The sequence below is a fragment of the Drosophila sulfurigaster genome, chromosome 3 (assembly GCF_023558435.1).
Source record: "Drosophila sulfurigaster albostrigata strain 15112-1811.04 chromosome 3, ASM2355843v2, whole genome shotgun sequence".
Classification (NCBI taxonomy): domain Eukaryota; kingdom Metazoa; phylum Arthropoda; class Insecta; order Diptera; family Drosophilidae; genus Drosophila; species Drosophila sulfurigaster.
The window spans coordinates 40,807,643-40,834,261 of NC_084883.1; the positions used below are offsets into that span (position 1 = coordinate 40,807,643).

The window sequence follows — 26,619 nt, forward strand, 5'->3', positions numbered from 1 at the left end:
CGCAGTCGTTGGTGGGTGGCTGGTTGCTTGGCTGCTTTGGGTTTGGGTTTGGGTGCCACGACACGAAAACGAATGTAAAACACACACAAAAATGCATAGAAACACAAATTGCAATGAAAAGCAAAATAAAACAACAAGACTGAAAGATAGAAGGGGCAGCTATAGCTCGCTAGATAGCTACTAGATATTGAGAGCGAGACAGATAGAGAGAGAGAGAGCGAAAGAGAGCGAGCGCGAAATGCAACTAAATGAAAATGTTAATAAAATGTGCAACAACAGCAAACAACGGTGCAGCAACAACAACAACAACTACGCCAAGTAAGCTAAAAGAAAAACTAAACCAGCAAACGGAAGAAGCGTCAACAACAGCGACAACAACGCGGGAGGAGGGAGGAAGAAGAAGCAGGGGGAAGGGGAGACTCTAACAACCTTTTTGCAGGCATTGCAAACGCTTTGAATGACTCGGATGATGGCCAGCGAAAATGGGTCTAAGCATTTGCAGTTTTGCAGTTTGCATGCCACACAATTTGTCATTAATCAATGCTTTGCAATTGCTCACTTTTTTTACTCTTCTATCATTCTGGCTTTTTTTGATTTTTGGGGCAAAGCGAAAACTTCAAAGTGCCGGCAATCAATCTTCAAAACTAGAAACTCATTATTGATATCCCATTAAAAGCCAAACAATTTCTCACTGAGCAATTTGTTTACCTTCTCCTCATTAGCTTTGGCAATTTGCATAAACAAAGATTGCAATTATTTTAGGTTTAACCTATGAAAGCTAATATCGCTCTATGGAGAAATGTTTGCTTACAAATACAAGTATAATAAATCTTTTCGTCTTTCAAAGAACTATGCAAAAAATATTGAAATATGAAATTTATTTATATGTACATAAATGATTCATAATAAATATAAATATATAAAAATTTTCATTAGAAAAATGAAAAGAACCGTAAAACTACTGTAAATATATCTATTTGTACATATATTTAACTTCGTAGGTGCTAAAAAGAATTGATGATATCAAATTCAAAATTTAACAATTAAGAGATTTGCAGTGCTTCACTGTGAAATACTCGGTATACATTTTCAATAAAAGCAAAAAAGGTCAGTTTAGCTTATAAAAAACATTAAATTAATACATCTCACACATACTTGAATATACCGAAGGTAAAATTTAGTATATCGATATACTACAAAATACCAAACTGTCAACTAAAGCGAGCTTACAAATACAAATGTTATTTTCGCTTTCAAATAGTTAGAAGAACTATACAATTTTACAAAAAAAAAGAAGACCTAAAATCAAGAATTAAAACTTGGATCAAAATTCTATGATGGCAAAATTGAACAAAGAAGGTTTATTCTTAAATCAAAAATAATATTCTTCAAAAATTTTAGATTTATAATCCTATTTCATGAATGGAGAAAAATAAAATGAAACCATGAAGGAAAAATCTTAAATCATAGTCTTTTAATTTATAACCAAGCAAATGAATGAATCAAATTCGTAGTTAAAATTATTTTTTAGTTTTAAAGAAATGAAATAAATAATAACTGTTAGGAACATTCAAATTGAGCAATTGAAAACAATGGAAAGATATAAAATACGATAATAAAATATTAAAATTGTTTGCGCTTTTAACATAATCTGGAAAATATAAATTCTGGAAAATATAAATTGTATTTATTACTAATAAAAGAACTAGAGAACTGTTAGTTTGAAATAAGTGAATATATCTGAGACATATACATCTTTTAATTCATTCTATACATTCAATCAAACTTAGCTTCGTACATCACTACTTTAAAATTATAATTTCAGTATATTTTCCAATCTATTTGGCTTCATTAAAAAAGTGCAATGCGCATTGCACTCTCAAGCGTGACACTCTAATATACTCGTACTTAGTAGCTACACTCAATTATGTAAATTGAATACTCAGCGTTAATAACATATTCATGGGAATTTTGGTTAAATAATGCACAAAAACAAATAGCATTTCGCAATGCCTAATTAAAACGCAACGATCGAGAACTTTGCCGCTCAAATAAATATTGGCAAATATTCGAATAAATCATTGGCATTGTGTCAATTCAATCACACTTTTTGCAAACATTCACATCTAATAGCACACACAATAAGAAAGCCTGTCTAGTCGCCTATAGAAAACACTTATACTTAATAACTTTTGAAAAGTGCTGACTGCTTTACTTATCACAAGAACAGTCATGTAAATCAAATCTTGCCACCTTTTGGCAAGATGTCTTGAAGTCGACGCACTTCATTCAACGTTTTGCAAAACTTTTATTGGTTTTTCTCTGTGCTCACTCTGCAGAAACAGACAGACAGACAGACAGACAGACAGAGACTAAGCATTGAGATCATCCATCACATTTGATTTGCACTTTGTCGCCCCATGTTGCCCCATTGAAGGCAACATTCAATGGCGATGACTCTGTTTTTTTTTTTTGCTTTTTGTGCAACAAACGTCGCATCGTCCCACTGATCCGCAAATATTTGTATTCATTTCATAATTTTTCAACATTTGCTGTCAACGTCTGTGGCAAGTGTGGGCGAGTGAGAAGTGCAGGTAACCTTCATCCACACAGCATGTTCCATTCATCCCCTCGCTCTCTCCCTGCACTCCTCCCCTCTCTGTACTCTTTGCAAGCCTTCCATCAGCAGCATCCCCAAACAGCGACAGCGACTGAATGCCAATCCCCCAATGCGTCGCGAGTCGCGAGTATCCAATGTTCTGCTGCTTGCCCAATTGCGGGCTGCACCAAATAAATGCGACCTTGTCCTACACTGGCAATTTGTGTGTGTGTGTCTCTGTGCACTCAGCTCGAGCGAAAGAGCGAACTGCGTGGTGCTCGGTGCTCAGGAACTCACTCAGCTCGACGGAGCTCGAAGCTCTCGCTGCTTGCTGCTCACTGTTCGCATCTCGCGTCCAGCTGCGTGACGCGTAATTGCCGCCTGGCATGGCAAACCAAATACAAAAAGACAAGAAAAACAACACACAACACACAACCAAAAAAACAAAAAAAAAAACAAAAACCAACAAAAGAACATAAAAACGAGAACAACTAAAAAACAAACAACTAAATTCAAATGAAATTGCGCGAAAAACTGTATTCAATTCAAACACAGCCAAAAATATTCTTTTAAACAGTGATTGATAACTTTTTTAATTGATTCAATGTGTTTTAGGGCAAACTAAGCGAAAGTGTTTGATGGGTTTTTTAATTTATACATAAAATGTTTGTAGTATAGTTTAAATAATTTGGTAAAGTGTGAACATAAAAACTTTGTGATTTATGTTTTCAAGAGAAAATTTTGTTTGTTTATGGTTTATGATTGACAATTTATTTTTAATTTCAATTACTAAATTCATTTAATTTTGCTTCATGTTGAATTTGAAACCGAAATATCCTAATAACTTTCTAGAGATTGTGTTTAATGTTTTTCAATAGCTTTTTCTTTTCAGTTCAGTTCAGTTCTTTTTTATTTTATATTTATATATGTATATTCGGATTATTGGAATTCATATTGACTATTTAATTGTTAACAATATAAATGTCAGTCTTATTATATTATATTTGTAAGGATTGTGCTTAGAAAGTTACAAGTGCTGATATTAATTATTTTTTGAATACAATTTTAAATATACAATAATATACAATCTTTTATTTTGTGTTGACAGTTTAATCATAAACAAATCTTTAAATTAAAGTATAAGCTTAATATATTTTAAATATTGTGCGTTATACTTTTCAAGTGCCAATTTCAGCTTTTATTTTGTAACAATAGGCAGGATTTATTCCGTATTGAGAATCTGTTTTGAAACAAATCTCAAAAATGAAATATATATATCAAACTTAACATATTTCAAGAGATTGTGTTTATCGCAAGCATGCTTTTACCGATATTTTACTCCTCTTATTAATTTAACATAACATAATTGACAATTCATATTTTGTGTTGACAATTTGATTCTATAAAAATCCCTATAAACGCATAACTATATAAAAAACAGCGGCTACTTATTGTTAACTGCACAGATTTCATGGCACATAGCAAAAAAAATGTAAATACGCAAATGCGTGGAGTATCGCATATTGTTAAATTTATATAGCTACTTAAAAACAGAATAACACAGCGTGCAGAATAAATCACGGCGTATACTTAATATGCTGTAATATTAGTGCTGCTCTTGCTCTTATTTATGCGGTTTATTTTTTCTCGCTGTTGTGCAGTGATTTAAAAGCGCTTTAAAGCGGCTATAAAATTGATAATAAAAAATAATAATTTCAAGATTACGCATACGCCGCGTGCGACGCAACAAAAATTGCATTCCAAGTGCTTGTCGTTGTTGCTGTTGTTGTTGTTGTTGTCGTTGCTCTGACTGCTGTTGCTGTTGCCGACGTTGACTATCAGTGCTATGTCTAGCACAATATTCCCGCGGGTAAAGCCGAGCAACGAGTAAGGAACAACAACAACAACAGCAACAACAACAGAAGCTTTGATGACGAGTGCTTTGTCTCTTGGGCGACGTCGATGGCTTCTAGTTTTGCAGCTATTTACAGATTTCCCACAAGTCCGCACACATTACAAAAACGCACACACACACACACACACACGCTGTCTCGAGTATGTGTGTGTGTGTGAGTGTGTGTTGATGTGCGTGTTAAGCTGGCAGTCATAAACAAGTCAATGCAACATGTCCGATTAGTAGTGCAACCACCGACTGACATTTGTCACTGCTGACGTCGCGTCGCTGCCCGCAAAAGATGCTGCCGAGACTGCCAAGCAGTCCCTGTCCCCCTCCCCATCCCTTTTCTGACCCCATCCCTCACCGTGCCTCGTTTTGCCAACGCCCCTGACTTGATTCCTCGGTCACATTTGCTTGCATTACGAAATAATTGTAAAGCGCACGTCACTTTTCTATAGGCCTGCAAACGAAGCCCTCCCCCTTGCATACTACCCCTCTCCACCCCCTCTCCCCTGCTCCCCTCTCACACACACACTCGCTCGTACACTTGTGCCATTCATGCGCAAGTCGTCGCCATTCACAGCCAGCTCAACAGCTACAATACAGAGCTCTATGACTATAGCGAACGCTCTGACTCTGGCGCTGACTCTGACTCTGCTTCTGCTTTTGCTTCTCGGTTCTAGGTTCTAGGTTCTCGGTTTGAGGCGCTGCTGGCTGCAGCGGGCTTTGTGCAGCGAGCGCTTCGTTTGCTCCGCTTGCCTCGACCGCCGTTTTTGCCGCTTGTTTGCCATTCAAAATCCCAGTTTCAGACTTTCTATGCACATAGCAAATGTAGCGCTCTCGCTTCCACACACACACACACACACACACACACACATTCAGACTTTTGCATAGCTGCTCCCGCTGTTTTCCCTGCACTAGTTGACGTTTTTCTATTGTGGCTTCATTGTTGAATAGAAAAATGTGCAAAATAGTAACGAAAAAGCAGAGAAAAAAAATATACACACACATATATATACATATATGCTACTATAGTATGCAACGAGAGGCAAGAAAATAGCAAAACAGCAAGCGCCCCCGCCATCAACCGCTGTAATCACGAAGCGAATCCCCTCTTGAGGGCAACACGCACATGAAGAGAGGGGAGGGAAGGGAACGACTCGACGTCGACTGTTGCGTGGACTTAACGCTGCCACACACATGGAAATAAAAGTGCAGATCTTGTAACTTTAGTAATTTTTCACATGACAAATTATGTGAGCGGCACAAAATGTGGAGAGCAAGAGAGCAAAAGAGCTAGAGCGAGAGCGAGAGGCGCAACAAAGGCCAGCGGACTCCGCAGTCTGGAATCGAGTGCAGCAACAAAAGTGGAGTACAACGTTGAGTAGTGGCAAGTGTGTGCACCAGGAGGAGGAGGAGAAAGAGGAGGGGAGGGAGAGAAGCGCAGATGTGGCAGAGGCAACCAAAGGTGCCGAGCTGTGACAAAGCAAAACGGCAAATGGGCCAACGTTATGCAAGTGCCGGGTCTACCTCCCCTCTCCCTCTGCTTCTCCCTCTTTTACTTTGCTCCCCCGCCACGCTTTGAACTTGCGAATGGTCAGTTCGGTGTGGCATGCAACAACACAAAACAGAAAAAAAAAAAAAACGGGGGCGACTTATCGGAGTTGACGAGCAATTGAGCGGTAGACAGACAAACAGACAGTCAGACAGACAGTCAGACAAAAGCGAGAATGGAAAGCATTGAGAATGCTTGGCTGATCAGAGCAATAGCTTAGGCTTAGACTCTCTTTTTTGTTCTTTGATGTTGCACTAGTATTATACCCTGTAGCAAATGGGTATGATAAAGTTGTGAGCTGTTAGAAAGTATCTTACAGGAGTGAAGACATCTCTAAACTTTAAGTACTTTTAAAGTCAATAAGAGCAATAGCTTAGTCTTATAGAACTTTCTTATGTAGTTTGATGATATCCTATACCCTGTAGCAAATGGGTATGATTAAGTTGTGAGCTGTTAGAAAGTATATTACAGGAGTGAAGAAAGTATCTTACATGAATCAAGTCATAGCAAGACTTCAGTACTTGGAAAATTGATAAGAGCAATAGCTTAGCCTTAGACTCTCTATTTTTTAGCAAGTGGGTATGATACAGTTTTGAGAATTAGAAATAGAATGTATCTTACATAAAAGAAGATATCTTTAGACCTCAGTACTTTGTTAGTCAATAACAAGAATAGGTTAGGCTTAGACTCTCTTTTTCTCTCTAGTATTATACCCTGTATCAAGTGGGTATGATAAAGTTGTGAGCTGATAGAAAGTATCTTACAGGAGTGAAGACATCTCTAAACTTCAAGTACTTTTAAAGTCTGAAGGGTCTGAAGACATCTATTCTATATATATATACTTCAGTACTTTGAAACTTGATAAGAGCAATATGTAGCTTAGACTTAAACGTCTGTATTCTCTTATGTTGTTCGATGTTGTCCTTTACTCATTTAAGTGTATGAACTAATAGAAAGTATTTTACATGAATCAAGATATGACAAGACTTCATAGCATTTAAAATTGATAAGAACAATAGCTTAGGCTTACATTTTAGTACTCTCTTATGATGTTCGAGTCTTCTGATGTTGCTTTATACCCTGTAGCAAATGGGTATGAGTATGCTAAACTTGTGACCCAATAATACACATCTTACACGTAAGAAACATGTCTAGAATGATTATTTGATTGAAATTTAATTTACATTTATGTATTGTACCTTGTGCCATTGGGTATAATAAAATTTTATGCAGATTATAAGAACAATATCAAACGAAAATTTCATTGGGAATACTTTTAAATTAAAAAGAGAGGGACTTAATGGATTAGAAAAATATCATTATAATGAACATAAAATAAGAATTTTTAAAGGAATCATTTATATTTAAATTTACGTTTCCACTTTATCGTTTCACAAGTTTGTTATGCTTAATATAATATTATATGATCCTTTTCTTAAGGTATTTATTCAACAACCGCGCTATGAAGCGTTTGTCTAATTATGAAATGTGTTTATAATATTTAAATAGTTTAAATTTAAAATAAACTCATGAAATATTGCATAGGAATGAAAACTTGTCTAGACTTAAGTTCATTCAAACTTAACTATACATCTACTATATGTGAGATTGAAGTTTCTTGCAACTTTGCCGACAAATCGAATTATTGTATCGTTGCCTAATTCCTCTAGTTTGTTTCAAATTCTGTTCGCATCGATATCGTACGTGTTTCAAGGTACTTTCACAGCCTGCATAAAAGTTATTTCCCCGTTAAGCACTCTCGACCAGAGAGCACTTTTGTTTTCAATGCAACTTTACACTTGACTTCAACTCTATTCAATTTCTGTGTGTGAGTGTGCGTTTCTATATGCGGGCAACAGGCTGGATATATCTGTTATCGATTCGTTTTTTAGCAAAATTGCATTTATTAAAAGTTGAAAACTTGACACCGAAACGTTGAAAAACTTGCGAAACTGCAGAAGAATCTTTAAAAATAGAGAACTGAAAACCTTTAAGAATATATCTTTGGGTCAAAGATCTATCTTGATTTATTATCTTGTTGTTTTACGTTGAACACTATTATGGACAAGTCCAGAGCAGATTCTTAAAAAGCAATTTGCATTTAAATCTTTATAAAAATCATGTAAATCAATTTATTTTCTCCGCATTGTGTTGTGACTCTACCACTATTAACATATCGATTCCCATTACACATGCATTTTCAACACATTTTCACACACACAATAGCTTCTTGGACTTCCTCGTCGCCTGCTCTAATGGTTGCCCTTTAAACAAATTATAAAAGGATTTTTCAAGCACATAAACGCCTGGCCACAAACCAATGCACAATCTTTTGCTATACATTTGGAATACACTTCTAAAAAGGGGATCTTAACTATAGTGTTGTATTTGGCTTTCGAATTTTAGAATCAATCTTCAATCAGATAATGGTAGTAAGTCAATAAGGTGATTCAAAATAAAGTAAAGTATTCTGTCAATTATACTGTATTTCATTATTTTCTTTATTATATATATTTTCCTTTTTTTTTCATTCTTAAATATCAACATTTTTCAATGCTCTCAGATAAGAATCGTATAAGAAAAATTCAAACAGGTTTTAATTCGCTTCTCTTTATTTTATTTTAATATATTTTTGAGTTGTTTATCTCTTAAGTTTTTACAAAAATCTGCCCTATTAAATTGGTTAATTTTCATTCTAAAATATCAACAATTTATTGAGGACTTTAAAAAAAGGATCAGTCAAGAAAATTTCTTGTATATTTATTTTCTTTTTTAAAATCCCTTTTTTCATTCGTTTCTTCTGAATCTTGAGCAAACATCTGTTCCATTAAATTGCCCAATTTTCTTTCTAAAATATCAGTTTTAAATGCAATAAGCATGCAACTTTCAGCATTATAATGCTGACCCACATTTCGCATTGCGTATGAAAGTGTATTTGGAATTCTTTACGTTTGCACATAGAGAATATTGTGTTGTTTCTATTCTTTCTTGTGTTTTCTGCTACACAGAAATCCCAGCACAATTTGACTCCCGGTAAAGCCAAAGCGTCCGATGACTATCATGTGCGGCTATCAACAACATCATCAAAATGCAGCAACAACACACGAAGCATTTGCCATGGAAATGTTGGGTATACAGTGGGTGAGTGGGTGGTGAAGAGATGATGAAGAGTTGCTGCAATTGCTTCGTGGTTGCAACCTTTTGTGTGCGTCGTCGTCTATGTGTGTGTGTGTGTGTGAGCGAGTGGAGAAACGTTGCGACATGGACAAAACTAAAAACTGAAGCACTAAACGAGGGCCGAGCTATGCTAAAGCATAAATATGTTTGCTCCGACAATTGTCTGAGTAGGAGACACATATTCAAGGCAGCCGCCGACACAAAAGGGTGGCAACTCTGGCCACGCAAATATGAGGAATTGAGTGAGCCGAGGGGGGGGGGAAGGAAAGGGGAGTAGAAGGTGCCAGACAAAGCAGAGGCAGCGTCTAAATGTTGAGCTCGGGCAATGTTTTATGTGCGGCACCCACTGTGAACCTCCCTCTACCCCTTCCCCTTTCCCCCTCCCCGCAGTCCACCACCCTGCGCCCTCTAACTCACGCTGTGTGTGTGCGTAATAGAAAAAGAACTTTTACAGTTGCATCGATTTAATCGTGCGGAAAGCTAAATACACGAACTGCAAAATGGAGTAGCGAACGAGGCAACCGGCGACTGCGTCTGGAGCGGAGCATACATAGAGCCTAAATTGGGATACGCTTCGCTCGGCGCGGGCTTTTGGCTCATTTAAAGCAATTCTGCTGCACATTTCCCCCTTCCCCTCCTCCTCCGCAACCCAACTGGCAATTTATGTATAATGAATATAGCGGGAGTTTCGGGGCCGGACTGCACTTTGCGGTTGAAAGGATGCATTGTGCCAATGTCGGCGATACATTTTTCTTAGCCACAAGATAGCAAAACTTTTTTTTTGTTGCTCTCCCCTTCCTATCATATCTCTTTTATTTTCTATATTTTTTTTTATAATGTGTTTTTTTTTATTGCGTAACCACACGTCGTAGTCACAGTCACAGTCACAGTCGCAATCGGAACGGCCTCCTGTCCAGCACCAGCCGCGACTTGTAGGCGGCAATCGGGCGACCAATAAGACGTAACACCCGCCCAACCTTCATCTACATTTTCTAATGGCGGCTTGCACTTCCTAAGTTTTCCTCCATTCCGTTCTTTTTTGCGCTCTCTCTTCTCTGTCGGCTGCTGCCAAAAGTTATGACTGCATTTAGCAGAAAAGGCAACGGCAAAAGTTTTTTGCCTTGCATTGATTTGAAAAGGGTAGAGAAATAAATACATACATAACTACTACATCTGTCTGTGTATATATGTGTGTGTGTGTGTTTGTCTGTACAAAGCCATATCTCTCTCTATATACTTTTAGGCTAAGTATTATAGTGCGCCATTCAAGCAATGCCTCCTCCCTTTCCAACGTCTCCCACTACTTTCTTGTCAGTGCTACGCCATTTTAATCGAACTGTTTACCCAAAAGTGCAGCTAAAGCAAATGAAAAGTTTCGCAACTGCCGTGTCAGAGTGAGTTTCTCTTTTTTTTCACCCCCTATCTTTCGCCCCCGCATTACAGATTGTAAATTGAATTTTGATAATGTCAATTGGATAAAATGAAGTTGCTGTTTGCGGTCCACAAAAAAAGCAAGGGTGAGCGACAAGTTAGATGGCCAAGCTAGCAACTCAATTTAAAATTGCGAATAACATGCATACTTACACTACCACTAACACACACACATCGTACATGTGTGACAGCTGCGACTTGAAGTTGGCAGCGCTGATAACAGCAAGAGATTTAACAGCAGTGCTTTAACACTTTGCACACACATTTGTAATTAAAAAATGGGGAACAACTTATAAACTTCTAATCCAAATGCAACGCATATTCATCGAATTTACATTAAACACTTACACAAAAATATAAACAGAAAAAAAAACATAAAAAACTTAATTGCGATTTCGATTGACACCTGTTGCTAATAGCAGCTGTTAAGCTGTCGATCTTCCCGCGATTTTGACCACGAACGCGCCAAATTATCAAGAGCCTGATGACGGCACCTGCTACCAACACTTTGCGCTACTCCAAACTAACACTTTTTTCCATTAAAAATATTTTTGCTGTTAAAATTACAAAATAAATTCAATCTGAATCAGTTAAAACAATAACGTTGCCAGCCACATGACTCAATTTGAGCAGGCAACAATGCAAATATAAAGCCAACATATGTTCATGCTTAATAAACCGACTTTAAGCTACCACAGCATAAACTCGATACACACAAATCTATTCAATGTATTATTAACCTTTTATAACGGTAAGCACTCCATAATTTTCTAATAAGCTATCCAGGCGTCATCGCGAACCGAAAAATAATTTAACACTGACTTGCAACGGCCGCTGTTAATAGATATTATCGATTACTCCTTAAGAGATCAATTAACAGAAGGACGTAACAGTTCGATAAACTTGCCATTCACAATCATGTAAGACATAAACTCAGTGGCGCTTACAGCGTGCAATTGAGACACTAAAGTTTACAGCGTACTGTTAACTTGTAATGGACCATATAACATTTTGCAAGTGCATTTTCAAGTTGCAGCTAATTTATGCACATGACTAATAAACCAATTTAGAAACATATTAAACGCAAAACACACAGATGCGGCACAAATTTCAAAATGGCAACTTTTTCAAAACTGCTATTTTATGTGCATATATTCCACGCTTCTACAAAAATATGCATATTTATTTAAATGTGCATGTCTATGCATATGAGTGCACTGAAAAGGAATTTAACAGTGGGGCTGATTGCCAACTGTTGCTTTTGGCTGCTGTTATCGATTGCTAATGTGCTGATCAATGCACCGGAGGACCTCTCTCTCTCACACTCTCTGTCGCTCTCTCTGTGTTTTGATAAAACTACGTCACAAGCACTTTGCACTAATGGCTGCTGCCCTTTGGGCTCAAATTGCCGCAGGTCTCATTATGCATACAAAATGAGAGCTTATTGGCCGACAGACGAAAGTTACAAACAAAATGACGACAACGGCGACGACGATGACAATATGGAATGGAAATGCGCACACAACGACACAAAATCATTTGAAAGCAATTACAGCGGCCGTTTGCTGAGTGTTTCATATGGGCCAAAGGGGGATGACAAATCGGTGGAAGGGGGAGCGAGATGGTTGTTCAGTCAGTTGGCGGTGACCGTGTACAATGAATCAATTTACGAAACGTAACAAAGCCACAATTACAAGCAAGCAAAGCAGAGACAAGAACAAAACGACAATTATGAAAAGAGCAGCGAGTGCAATTGCATTTCCAATTGCAAACTTGCCGTTGACGTTGCCTCCGTTGCTGTTGCCTCTGTTGCCGCTGCCTCCGTTGCAGTTGCACATTTTTGGGACAGAGGCACACGCGTTAAATGATGCGGCCTGCCAGCCTGCCTTAGAGGCTTAGGCGCAGCGCAGCCAACGCAACGTCAGCAGCGACGACGACAACGACGACGACGACAGAATGCAACGCTTGCGACACAGTGCACACAGTTTTTTTGGACCCGCGTGTCAGTTGTAATGGATAATTGTCGAACTCGCATGCCAGTCGTAGCTCATTTTCTATACCCTACTCAGCACTGGCGAAAGGTAGTTTGATTGCTTAGTAGCAAAAAGGAAGCAAGGAAGAAGAAACCATAAAAAAAACTTTTGTTCAAAAGAAGTGGTCATTAATGAATACTTGATTGATTATTTTTAATGTCTGTGCTCAATTAAAAATAGATAAATAATTAAATTGTAAATTTAAAAATAACTGATAACTATTTTGGAGTATAAATTAGTTTATTTTCAATTAATCTGTATTATAAAAATGTAATCCAAAATTAAATTTTCTTAGTAACATTTACAGATATTTCAATATCAATTTTATTCTAGCCAGATTATTACCGTGAGCTATTTTGGTTATTTTAATTTTAATCTTTAATAATCAAAATAGAAAAACGCAAAGAATTTTATTAACTAAAGCGTATTATAATAATATTGAATTATCAATTCTTTCAAGCACAATATATTTGAATATTAGTAAAATGGAATTTTTTTAAACCCCAAATAATTGTAATAAAAATAAGTATTTAGAATTATAATTTAAATGGAAAGAAATTGTCATATACTAAATAACCTTTTGCTTTTGGAATAATTGATCATTTAAAATATATTTACCAATTTAATTCTCAAATAGAAATTTCAAATATTGAATCATCATTTTCAGTGAGTACATAATATTGAATATTCAAATTAATTAAACTTTTCCATTTAAATCAACAATTACCCTTTAAGATAAAAAAAATAATATATTAATTATTTTTTAATATAAATATAAAGTTGTCTGCTATGTCAAATTAAATCTCTTAAAATTCCAGGGTATTCGTGTGGCGTAGCTAATTGCTTTGCTATTTGAGTGTCACTTGTTTCTGTATTTTACACTAAAAATACATTGGCAAAGTGAATTGTATTAATAGCAGGGCATTTATTTAGTTATTTCTTTCTATGTTGTTTTATTTTTTTTCTATTTGCTATTTTATTTTGTTAGAGTTGTTGTTGTTTGTTTTTTTTTTCGTTTTTCGTTTTTTATTTTTATTCATTTCTTTGCTCGTTTGGTTCGCATTTGTGTTTATTTACTTTGCCATTTTGCGCTGCCAATGTTGCCAGCGAAATCTTTTCAGTTGGGCCCTTCAAAAGATTTATAAAGTAGCCGGCTAGGTGATGGGCACGGAGAGGGGACAGAGGGAGGGAAAGGGGGAACACTGTGTGCAGGGGACGTCCAAATTTACTGAGCCGTAGCGAAGCGATCGCCGGCCACAGTGAACGAAAGAAACTGTGAATGGAATTGTATTCACATGTATTCACAGCGATATTCGCCAAGTTGCACAACGAGCAGAGGATGCATTTTTTTGCAGATGTATCTGTACTTGTATCTTTTGTGTGTGTGTGTGTGTGTAGCGTCATCAAAAGGTATTTTACATTAATTCAAGATTTATGCATTCAACATTCGGCTAGGTGCTGCATTTGCCATTCGCGCCGCCATCACAGACTGTTGCTGCTGCCACAAAAAGTTCGCCGTTGCACCTGCCGCCGTCTGCGTCGACGTCAAACGTCAGAGTCAGCCACAGATACAGATGCAGATGCAGATACACAACTATGGTGAAGCGTCAGCGTCGTGTGTCGAGCGTGGAGCAACTAACAGCAGGTGATCCATTTCTTTTATCCGGTAGCTTCTCTCTGTTTCTTTCGAGGATGAGGAGATGCAACACAGCGCTGCCTATTTTCGAGTGTATCTTTCTTTTTGTATCTATGCATCTTCTATGTGTATGTGTGTGTGTGTGTTTGGCAACTAATGCTGTTGGACAAGATGAGCCTCACTCCACAGAGTACAATTCACTGGTGGGTTGTACAATTTGCAGTGTTTCGATAATAGATATATGTGCATGTACTTAAAATATATCCATGTGAACATACATACGTATATATCTATGTGAGGAGATAGAGGTGAATATATGTATATGTAACATATATAAGTATGGACTGCATAATTTATAGGCTTTGCGTGTTCAATGGGTTGCAACGACGACGACGGCGACGGCGACAGCGATGTGGCCATATGGCATCGTCATCGTCATCGTCATAGTCAGCGGCATCCGCATCCACATCATGGAAAACGGGGCAGTTTTCAGATGCAGATGCTGATTACTGGGTGCAGTTCACTGGAATTGCACACTCTACGCTGATAGAAGACAATTTACAGTATTGAACTCCGCAGCATATTACGCAATTTGAGTTCACATTTCTTTTCAATTACACATCCACAATTTAATGTAGTTTTGCTCTACTTTACTGATGATCATTTATCGATCAGTTGCTTAGTGTTGTGTTCATTTCAAATTGTCTAATTTCTTTTATTGCAATTTTTGAAGATCATTTATCATTCATTCCATTTAAAATCCATAATTAATCACTTTTACTTCGCTACTTCATTAAAGATTATCTATCGATCAGTTTGCATATATTCTATGTCAATTTCATTCCAAATTCTCTTGAAAATCATTTATTAATCAGTAGTTTGGAGTTCTTCTCTGTCGATTTAATTTAATATTTATTAGTACCACTTTTACTTCCCTACTTCATTGATGATCATATATCGATCAGTTGTTTGGAGATGTTATCTTTCAATTTTATATGAAATTCTTTATTAATTTATTTATTACATTACTTTACATTCTTATTTCATTTACTGATCAGTCGCTTAGTCTTATTCCTTAAATGTTTCATTTTAAATTTTTATTTTCTTTTTATTTGTCTTTTGAACACTTTCACTTCACTATTTCATTGAAGATCACTTAGCGATCAATAGTTTAGAGTAGTTCTCCTTCAATATTATTAAAGATGTTTGTTTACTATTTATTGAAATGGTATATTTCCTTTATTTCTCAAAAGATTGCATCCATATTGAGTTCACATTTCCCCTTCATACATCACGATGCGAAATCAATCATACAATAAATATATATAAATTCTCAGGGTATTAAATTACGTTTATTATATCAACATTATTTCTTTTATCGATAGCTTATCGTTGCATTCTTTTGCATGTACACAAATAAAAGAATATTTTATCTGTTTATTTAATGATCTTACGCTTCATCAATTTCACTTAACATTTTTAATTGATTTATTAAAATTATATATTAATTTATGTCTCTGTTATTATATTGTTATGTTAAATCATTAATTAAAAAAATATCCTTTCCTAGGTTAATGCTTATTTAGTTTCATAATTTAATCCTTTCCGCTAAGCAAAAATAAGTGCATCTTCTTTTCATTTACGCTTTAATTAAACAGTAGAAATACTAATTATGAACTGACCATAGTTATTATTGAAATAACTTTCATATGCATAAATCGTTTTGTAAATAATATGAAATTCTCTTCAAGCCAGAGACAAACTCGACTAAAAAGCCAAAAATGAGAGAATATTTGTTGCATCTCTTTCGTTTGCCACCAACAAAATAAATCAGTGGAAATTCATCATCTAGTTTTGTTGTTGCACAGACATTTATTTCTATTGTTCATGCATATTTGTGCCTTGTCACTTGTCAACATAATTTCAATCTAATTGTTAGCCTTTCTCTCTCTCTCTTCCTATCTGCGTGTGATATTTATTTTTGGATAACGGGTGCTAAAATCTGAGAGGGGTTTTTCATTTTAATTGCTGACAATTTATGCTGAGCAGTGTATTAGACAGCATTTTGCGATGACTTCTTAGTTTAGTGACAATTATTTAACTCTCAATCTATATCTATTTATCGAGTTTTGTTTTGGGTACATTCATTTTAGCTTATGTTTAGTGAGGTAGGCGTTGTTCTATGCGATTTTCAAACGATTTAACTTTTAACCTAATGTATCAATATTCCAAATATAGTATTGTGTGTATTTCAGTATTTTGTATATAAATTGGTATATTACTTTAAGTCTAACTTACTCTATATCGATATACCAAATATATCCTCTTGAGTATTATAGTATTTTTAATATAAATTGGTATATTCAAAGAATATTACTTCTAACCTTACGTACCATATATTGATATACCAAATATAGCCTTTTGTATATTTTAGTATATTTTAGATATATTAATTTTGCATATTTAACGAATAAGTTTAAGTTTTCCTACAACTCTCAACAAAATTAAATATTAGTCTTTTGTTATTAAACCATATTTATAATATTCTCTTTTCACTATAATCTTTTCTACTAAATGTATATTTTTTTGGTGTAAGTAACAAACATGAATAAAAATTGTCATTTATTTGTTCAAACTTATCATATTATGAATTGCTTTTAATATTGTTAACTCTTTCCCTACATTTTAGTGCATATAAGGAATAACATTTCCGCAAAAATCATATTAAAGGGTTCATATTATACATTTATAATATTCTTTATTTCCTTTTCATTTTTTATAAATAAGAAATATTACTCCTAAAATGTTTATTACATTCTATCACTTTCTTCACTCTATATATTTTTATACTATTCTCTATTTCTTTTTAATTTTTAATTTATTATAACTAAGAAATATCACTCATAAAATGTTTATTTCATTCTTAGTAACAGATAGGCTCTTCGTTACAGTCTAAGCTACTAAATGTTTCTTTGGACATCATTAATTAAAACTTGCATTATATCTTACTTGAATTATTCTGGGATCTGCCGATTGACATTGCTTCCCTCTGTTGGACTTTCTCATCACTGCATCAGAGTCACATGTGCAGTAGACTCATTCATCTCAATCGCAAATTTACCTCGACAACTTCTGCAGCTGTTCATTTATATTTCACACCTTTTTAGCCTTCAAATCTCGTCGCACGCTCTTTCATCTCTGCGTTTGTTTAGCTCGCTCAGCACTCTCAGCATTTGATTGCCAATCATTTTGCCAGTCTAACCGACTGTTTGTCTGTTCCTCTGTCTATCTGGCTATTCTGACAAATGAGTGATGCAAATTATCAGCAATGCAGCTTGCAATTAATCTGCTGCATATGACACCGCTGCTGCAATCACAACTTAACCCATTTCAGACACACACACAGAGATAGAGACAGAGACAAACATTGAGACCGAGTGCGATAATAAACTGTTGCCAATGGCCACTAACTGTGATGATGGTTAGTTGGGGATCCTGGCTAAAACTGCAGTGCACTAAAGCACTAAACTCAATGGCTTTAATTGAATTTTGATGTCCTTAGCAAATTGTTTTCTAATTAGTTTCACTGGAGAGAACTGCATAAGGGACTGAGACTGAGCGACGACGGGATAAAAACCATTCCCATCCGGCAGTTGACACAGAAAACTTTCTGTCAACAGTTCTCCCTCTCGCTCCCTCCCCCCGCCCTTAAGCTGTGAGAGGGCGTTTCACGCTTAACTTCAATAATGACAACTTAAAACTAAAACAATTAATGCCACGTCCACGTCTCGACACTTACCCAGGATCATTGGGCACCTCTGAAGGCGAAACTGGTCCCAGTTCAGCCTGCTGCTGTTGTTGTTGCTGCTGCTGCTGCTCAATCTTGATGTCCATGTTGTTGCTGTTGTTGGGGTCAATCCTTGCTCAATCTCTAATCTGAACTCGCTCTCTCTCTCTCTTACTGGCTAATGTCCTAGAGCTGTTGATGTGACTGTTGTTGTTGATGTTGCTGTTTGTAGAAGTTGTTGCTGCTGTTGCTTTGGCTGCTGCTGTTGCTGTTGCTGTGCGGGCATTTAGGGGGTCTACGTCTAACACTAACTAAGACGACTGCGACTCCGACGACGGCGACGTTACGAGCTATCAATCTATCGCTTCTTTAATCATTGACGATGGCTGCTAATTCGCTACTTGACCTGCTGCACACTGTCTTGAGTTCCATTTGTATTGCTGTGTTTGTTTGTGGGTGTGTGTTTGTGTGTGTTTAGTGTATTTTACTTGATTTTCATTAATTTCACTATTTATTTGATTTGTATTTTGCGTTTTTTTTGCTTGTGTTGTGTACGTTTTTTGTTACATTGCGCACTTTGAATCACATTTCTGGGTTGTTGCTTCGTTTTGCAGGCCACTTTTGGTTATCAAGTTTATGTTTATTTATTTGATTTGTATTTATTATTATTTTTTGCTTTTGCTTTTGTTTTTGTTTTGAGTTCTTAGAAGTTTTAGAAACGTTGCGTTAACTATTTGTTTTTCTATTTTTATTTTCAAGGCAACATATTACTGCAATGATTTGTTACTAAATCTCATTATCCAACTCCAACAGCTGGCCATAAATTTTAAAGTTATCGTTAAAAATGCAAACAAACAGCTTTCCCCATATCAACCAAAACTGAGCTTACAAATTTAACTATACTTGTAAGCGAAACTTTGATTTAAATGCAAAGTGCTAAAAGGTCCGCAGAAGTGAACTAATAAATTAGTTGAGGTTAAATTGTCAACCCATCTCTAGAACTTCACTTGACCAGGGCTGCAACGCTTTGGTCATTGAGTCTGAAATTGCTGCTCGTCATGGAAAATGTTGTGTGTGTGTGCTTTATGTTAACTGCTCATAAACAGTTATTTGTCTCTGCTTGCATCGATAAATCGTAATCGTATTAACAAGCTATTGACATGAACAATGTGCAATGACTGGGCGACCAAAAAAGCTGAACAAGAATGACAACAAAGCGAACAAACTAAAACGATTTCATAGCAATGCGCTTTTTGTTGTTATTGCCATTGTTTTTTTGTTGTTGTGTGATACACGCCTTGATCTTTCCCACACCCACACACATACAAAGGCGCGCGCATTCGCACACGCACGTGTGTATGTGTAAACAGAATATTGCATGCAATGGGGACAGCATGTTGACTCCCCCAACAACAACAACAACAGGAACAACAAGAACAACAGCAGCTGGGTTCTATAATAACGCAGCATGCAAGCGACACACACAGAGACACTGAATCGAACAACAAGCAGTTACGGTTACAACGAGAGCAGAAGTTAACTGGCGGCGGCAGCAAACACGTGACCCGACAATTGCGACAATTGGCAGCACAACAACAAAAAGTTCGCTGCTGCAAATCAAACGTAAAATTACATACAAAATATATTTTGTGATCGCTACACCGAACTGGCCGACAGTTGGCGCTACGAATCGATTGAAAGAAAAACTAGTTTAAAATGGCGCTGTGTTTGCTTGTTATCATGTTATCGTTGTCCTCTGGCCGACAGTTGGCGCCACTGATCGATAGCGAAAATAAAACTCAATTGCAGCTTAAGATGGCCGCTGTGTTTGTTTGTTATCGTTGTAGTTGTTGTTTTGCCGGCCGGCCGCCATTTTGCACGTGCGATCGACAAAAGCTGATTGCTGCGAGTGTGTGGGCGAGTATTGCCTTTGGCAGGCTGGCAGGCAGGGTTGTCGCAGCTTTTATTTATTTCCGGTCTGACGACGCTAAAACAAACACTTGGCCTAAAAAACAAATCACTTTGCCACCTCTCACGAGCACACACACAAATACACACGCACGCATGCACACAGGCGCACACAAACACACACACACACAGTGCACGTAAGGCACACAGCACTCAAATTGCACTTTGTTTGTCGTTGTTTGTAATTAGAATTGAATGCCGCGCACTTTTATATAATCGTCAATTTTGCATTGACACAATGCCCTGGGCCCGCCTTAAATAAACAAATCATTTATGTGGTTGTTATTTATTAGTGTTGCTCTTCTTTCTTCTTGTTGCCGATACTATTATAATTTGTATTATTATTAGAATTGAGTATTGTTTGGATGCACGCACTTCACTTGCAACTGCAACGCGAGCGAACTGAATTATTATTATTTTGCTATTTGATGATTGCAATTTGCGACTGCTGCTGCTGCTGATTTTTTTTAGTGCGCGCACACGAACGCGACAACCAACAAGACGACACTGAGACACGGCCACGGCAGCCAGCCCCAACGTAGCTGAAGCCCCAAACACAAAACACACACTACACTGACACTGCCAGCAGCAGCAGCGGCGACGTCAACGTCAGCAGTAGCAGAGACAGGCAGCGGGTCACAGTAGCACGCGCTGCACTCGCCTTTGTAGTGGTGTAATTCTAGTTGAGCAAAGCTTTACGGCGACAGCGACGCCAGCAGCGACAGCGTGTGCATGTTTCTCTGCCTGTGCGTGTGTGTGTGTGCGTGTATGCGAAACGAAACCTTTCACATTGCAACAGCCAGCCGGCTGCATTTATGCCGAAAACACAGCGCACAGCTGATAAGTGATAAGCAAATGCAGAGAGCTTCTCACATGTGTGGTGTGTGTGTGTGCGTGAGAGTGAGAGCGAGCAAACGTAACGTGACTGAAGAGCAGCAGTTTAGCAGTTTAAGAGCGCAACTCGCTGGAAGCTTTCGAAGCTTACACTGTAAACCATGATACAATTATAGATCTATAATTGTATCATGCTGTAAACTATTTGAACTGAAAGTTTCACGCTGTTATTTGAATTGAAACCGTTGTATGAGAAAGCATATTTCAATTAAAAAGTAATTGCAATATAATTATTTTTGAATTGTTTAACTATTATTATTTTTAAAAGAAGCTCATAATAAAAATCATATAATCATATCGTAATAAAAATTAAAAAAAAAAAATATTAATGTAATCTACAGAATTTGGTTTATTTATCTACATATTTCAGAATATTTTCTAACTTTTCACTTCTCAACAAATACAAAAATTTGATTTTAATATGTAATCAAAAAATAATTTAATTTTACTTTAAATTAGGAACACTTCTAAGCAACATTTTTAAAAAATTTCCCCATATATTATTCGAAAATGCAGAAGAATATCAATTCCAACCAGAATCAAAATAGCTGTGTTAAAAATCCCAATATATTTGCATTATAAACATTTCGCAACACTGTTTTCTTACGTTACATTCTTCGAAAAATGTGTTTTATTTGCATTTTACAATGTTTTTCTTATTTTTATATTATTTTTGTAAGTGAACACGGCAAATTTAAGCCAGAATGGGAACGGAACAAAAATCTGAAAGAACTCGCCATACAAAAAACCCATTTTGAAAAGTTTTGGTTTCGTTTCTTTGAAGAATTGTAAGGTAAAAAGGAAATTGGGTTTCGTTTCTGCAATAATTTGTCGTGTATTCTTATGAACATGATGAATTTAGCGACTCTAGTCGAATGGAGTCCAAACAACATTTACTATTAGCGACTAGGACTACAGGAAAAGCAACAACAATGTAGAACCCTTTGAGAAATACTTCAACGAATTCTACGCCGTCACGGGTTTTGTGGGTGGCGACGGCGGCGTCGAGTCTGTTGTGTCCGTCGACGTTGGCTCATCCTTCTCCTTGTTCCAGCTCTTCAGACCCTCGGGCAGCGTAGTGTCCTCCTCAAAGGAGCCGGTGCCCTCCACAAACTCCTCGTACGTTGACTTCTCCTTGAACGGACGCGGGCCGAGCAACTCAATCATGTCGTCACGACTCAGCACCTCGTTCTGCAGCAAACGTTCGGCCACACGACGCACATCCTCCTTGTGCTTGACCAGCAGATCCGTTGTCGTAGTGTGCGCACACTTGATAATGTCGCGCACCTCGCCATCAATCAACATTGCCGTGTCCTCCGAATAGGGTTTGCTGAACATCGGTTCCCCGGCGCCACCAACATCGAAGCTGACTTGTCCGACCTTCTCGTTCATGCCGAAACGCACCACCTGGGAGTAGGCAATGTCTGTGATCTTCTTAAGATCATCCTGTGCACCCGTGGTGATGCGGTTGAAGAACAATTCCTCGGCCACGCGACCGCCCAGTGTCATGCACATGCGATCGAATAGCTGCTCCTTCGAGAGCAGGTAATGATCCTTTGGCAAATATTGTGCATAGCCCAAACCCTTGCCGCGCGGTATAATCGATACCTTGAGCAGGGGATCCGCATGTTCCAAGAACCAACCGGCCACCGCATGTCCAGCCTCATGATGCGCCACCGTACGCTTCTCCTCCGGCGCCAGCACATTTGTTTTCTTCTCCATGCCCGCAATCACACGCTCGATGGCCTGCTCAAAGTGCTTGAGGACAATGGTGTCCTTGGAGTCACGTGCCGCAATCAAGGCAGCTTCATTGCACACGTTGGCAATGTCGGCGCCCGTAAAACCTGGCGTCAATGCGGCCATTTTTCTGCTTAAACTAATCTTGTCGAGGTCCGTTTTCAGTGCACCCAAATGCACTTTGAAGATGCTCGCGCGTCCCTTGATGTCCGGAGCAGGCACGTAGATCTGTCGATCGAAGCGACCGGGACGCATGAGCGCCTTGTCGAGGATGTCCACACGATTGGTGGCAGCCAGCACCACCACATTCGTTGTGGTATTGAAGCCATCCATTTCGACGAGCAGCTGATTCAATGTGTTCTCCTGCTCCGAGTGACCGCCAAACGTTTTGCCACCACGTTTTCTGCCCACCGCATCGATTTCGTCAATGAACAAAATGCATGGCGCATGTTTGCGTGCCATGGCGAACATGTCGCGCACTCGCGACGGTCCCACGCCCACAAACATCTCGAGGAACTCCGAGCCGGAGACGGTTATGAAAGGCACATTCGCTTCGCCAGCTGTCGCCTTGGCCAGCAGCGTTTTACCGGTACCGGGTGGACCGGTTAACATGGCTCCCTTGGGTATCTTGGCGCCCAGATCGATATACTGTTGTGGATTCTTCAGAAAGTTGACAAACTCCATGATCTCAATCTTGGCCTCCTCGCAACCAGCAACGTCCCTGAAAAGTAAAAGAAAATTTGTAAATAAAGGCTTAAGTAAACAATTATAAAATGGAATGTAAAAGATTCATTATTCTGGCTTAAATTCAATATTAATTTTCAATATTAATTAATTCAATATTATTAATTCAATATTAACTTTAGTTGCTTTAAATTTGGAGTTATTCTTCGATAGTACTGAAAGTTTGTGAATCATTACAAAATAATTCATTCTAAGCAGCTGTAGAGATTATTCACTAGAAACCTTAACCAAACGCATTTTGATTGTTATTAAAAAGTTCTGAAAAAAACTGGAATACTTTGGCGACACATCATGATAGTTGCTGAGTTCTAGCTGAACCCAGAACAGATAAATATTTCCATTTATCTAAAGCACTTATGAACCGAGTCTTCTGAAATTTTGTAAATCAATTTTAAAATATCTAAAATTGGGCAATTTCTTATATGTTTAAAAATACTCTTTTTAGTCTATAAAAGTGTATACAATACATTTGATGTCACTCTCTATTATAGTTAAGGTTGTTTAAGTAAACGGACAGACATAGAAGTATACCTTTTTAACAATTTTGATTCAAGTGCTAATTAGAAATATAAATACTGTAGTTTTTTTCCTGCCTACTTCCAAACCTTCTCATACAGACATAGCTAATATACCATTTTAGTAAAGTAAACATGTCTAAAAAACCTTCCATCAAACTCACTTGAATCCAACGCCAATCTCTGTGGGATTGATGAGCTTCGCTGTCGACTGCATGACGCCGCCAAAGAGACCGCCACCTTTACGTCCTCTGCCACCGCCCATCATGTCTGCCGATTTGCGCATCATATAGACCAAGAAACCAATGATGAGCAACGTGGGCAGCAGACCCGTCAAACTCGATGCCTCCACCTCGTTGCGATAAATGACGGGCACAAAGTTAATGGACTCCACGCCCTGCTCGGTTTGTGCTGTCTCCAAATTACGCTCAAACGAATCGACGCTGCCAATGTTGAACCACAGGACACCGCTGCCGCCATGACTCGCCTGGAGACGCACACGCACCCACTTCTTGTTGACCACCTCCAACTTCTCCACAAGACCTTTGTTCAAGTAGCTGGCAATGAAATAAAAAAACTGTCAGCTTATGTAATGTGAAATTTGAGAACAACAAAAACCTGTTGACAAACTCCTTCCAGGAGATTTCCTTGTAGCCCATCTCGAAGAAGGCAAATGATCCCACAAGCACCACAGCTCCAATGGCGCCCAACAGAATCCAACGCTCGCGATCACTGCCGCCTCCTTCGCCCAAGGGACGTCCACCCTGATTGCCGGGACCACGTGCCGCGGGGCCACGTGAACTATTGCTGAACATGCCGAAGTTCCAATCCGACTTGGATTCGGAGGCGGCGCTTGGTTTGGCGGCGGGTGTTTTGGGTTTACTGCTAGACGAAGATGATGAGGAAGAGGAGGATGACTTGCTGCCTGCTGTGGGTTTCTCGCCTTTGGGAGCCGTTGATTTGCCGCCTGCCTCAAAATACTTTTCAAAGCCCTTGGGTGGCTTTTTGCAAAACAACTGAAACTGTTCCACAAAGTAGCGCAACATTGGCGTCAACTCTGCTGCAGCTGGAGCACGCTGCACCTGCAATATTTAATTCAACATTATTATGAAATCTCTGGCAATTATTTAACTCACCGTTTCCGTCAGCGGTCCTTTCATATAGCTGCGTCTCAACAGGCTTTTCATTGCCTTTCCCGAGCTTATTAGCCGGATTGCCATGTCGTTGTTGTGGGAGGCGGCGGGGTGTAAACTGTCTCCTCTTCTCTTTTTGGGTTAAATAACGATGAGAACGCAACAAATTCGTTGGCGGCGGCAATGTTAATTTCTAAACTGTGTGAATTTTGTACCAATTATTTAGTTATTGCACTGTTACGCAGTTTAATGCCTCACATAGCACAATGTTGATTCAATATGTTGCCGTAAAAATGGTTTTAAAAACAAATCAATCCCTCTTAGTTTTTGCGGTGCGCTATTGTGAAATTTCGGTTTTCGGCTGTAATGAAGTAGAGGTGGTCAAACATCGATAACACTATCGATACATCGATATTATAAACATATTTGGTAACGTAAATGTCGCTTTTAAAATTTATTTATATAGTTATTACAAATTGTTCAATACTATTTATATATATTTAACTTTGAATCATTTTCTTAAAAGTAGATTAGTTTTAAAGAAAGCTGTATTATCTATCACCTGGTTAGCGGAGTGACCTTAGGTTTCATTTAATAATATACCGAAATAAACCATTGCCAGGGGTGGCAAGTAAAAGTAGTGTAGCAATGCAAATTAATAATTATTTAAATAAGAAATTATAAACATATTAGCTTAAAATGGTGCAATGCAAAAAGTATTATTCAATACGTTATTTTATTCGTTGCACTGACGTGAAAATTGCTTTGCAAAATTTAAATTCGCTCGTTTAGCAACACTAACCAACATGGCGTCCGGTGTTGTGCTGTGTCGTGTGGTACGTATTGCTAGACGTGAAAATTTTCTTTTGTTCAAATTTGGCAATAAATTAACTCAAATTCGCAACGAAAATATGCACAAAATGTGTACCAATCAACCTGCATGTGATTTACAATGAAAAATTGCCAAATACATTACGTTTTCGTGCATTATAAACGTTTTCCGCAAACACTGTCTGTGCGAAGGGTACGCATTTTGCAGAGCAGTCCGAAAAAAAAAAGTGAACAAAAAAACTTTTGCTACAGATTTGACACTGTATGTGTGAGTGTGTGTGAATTTGCTTATGTGTACAGTTTTGACTGCTAAAAACCACAACAAAAATGTGTAAAAATAGTTTACAAATGCATATGGAGAAAAAAGAGCTCCTCTTTCTCTTACATATATCAGCAGATTGTGTACGTGTGTGTGTGCAATTTTTTCCGGTAGTCTGTTAGCGGTTTGTAGCGTGGGAGGGGTAGGGAGACTACAATGGTAAAATCTCTATGCAGCTGCTGACTGACTGGCTAAGTGTGTGTGCATGTGTGTGTGTGCGTGTCACTCTGTGGTATGTGTGCGCGAATTGTACGAGTCTCCGGTTTGCAACACTAAAAAAATCAATAAAAATGCAGCAACAACAACAATGCAGACTTTTTAGTGTAGATTTCACTGGGTGGCTGCTGCTGCTGTCGTTGTCTA

The 26,619-nt window shown here is 37.8% G+C and overlaps 2 protein-coding genes across 9 annotated transcripts in view; both read right to left on the reverse strand.

Moving 5' to 3' along the window:
* The window catches only part of LOC133841326 (RNA-binding protein Musashi homolog Rbp6), a 227,264-nt gene extending 206,661 nt beyond the window's left edge, over window positions 1–20,603 (reverse strand). For 2 of the 7 annotated variants that reach the window (XR_009894287.1, XM_062273722.1), the window contains exons 1-2: window positions 20,459–20,595; window positions 18,128–18,885 (exon numbers count right to left, since the gene is read on the reverse strand). Coding sequence is in view for 5 of the 7 variants with exons in the window: in XM_062273722.1 (XP_062129706.1) it covers window positions 18,128–18,222 (95 nt within the window). In the remaining 2 variants the exon portion in view is untranslated. Of the gene's footprint in view, window positions 1–18,127; window positions 18,886–20,458 lie in introns of all 7 variants that reach the window. The other 5 variants (XR_009894288.1, XM_062273723.1, XM_062273725.1 and 2 more) reach the window with 4 other exon arrangements.
* A 925-nt stretch (window positions 20,604–21,528) lies between these two features.
* On the reverse strand, window positions 21,529–25,494 carry LOC133841318 (AFG3-like protein 2). 2 transcript variants are annotated; one of them, XM_062273708.1, is made up of 5 exons: window positions 25,365–25,494; window positions 25,110–25,304; window positions 24,592–25,055; window positions 24,138–24,530; window positions 21,529–23,435 (listed from the first exon to the last, which is right to left on the reverse strand). In XM_062273708.1, exons 2-5 carry the CDS (start codon window positions 25,191–25,193, stop codon window positions 21,944–21,946), a joined length of 2,433 nt encoding a protein of 810 aa, XP_062129692.1. In that variant the 5' UTR covers window positions 25,194–25,304; window positions 25,365–25,494; the 3' UTR covers window positions 21,529–21,943. The 2 variants fall into 2 exon arrangements, with proteins under 2 accessions (XP_062129692.1, XP_062129691.1); XM_062273707.1 differs by having other exon boundaries at window positions 25,110–25,476.
* Window positions 25,495–26,619: the final 1,125 nt, after the last annotated feature.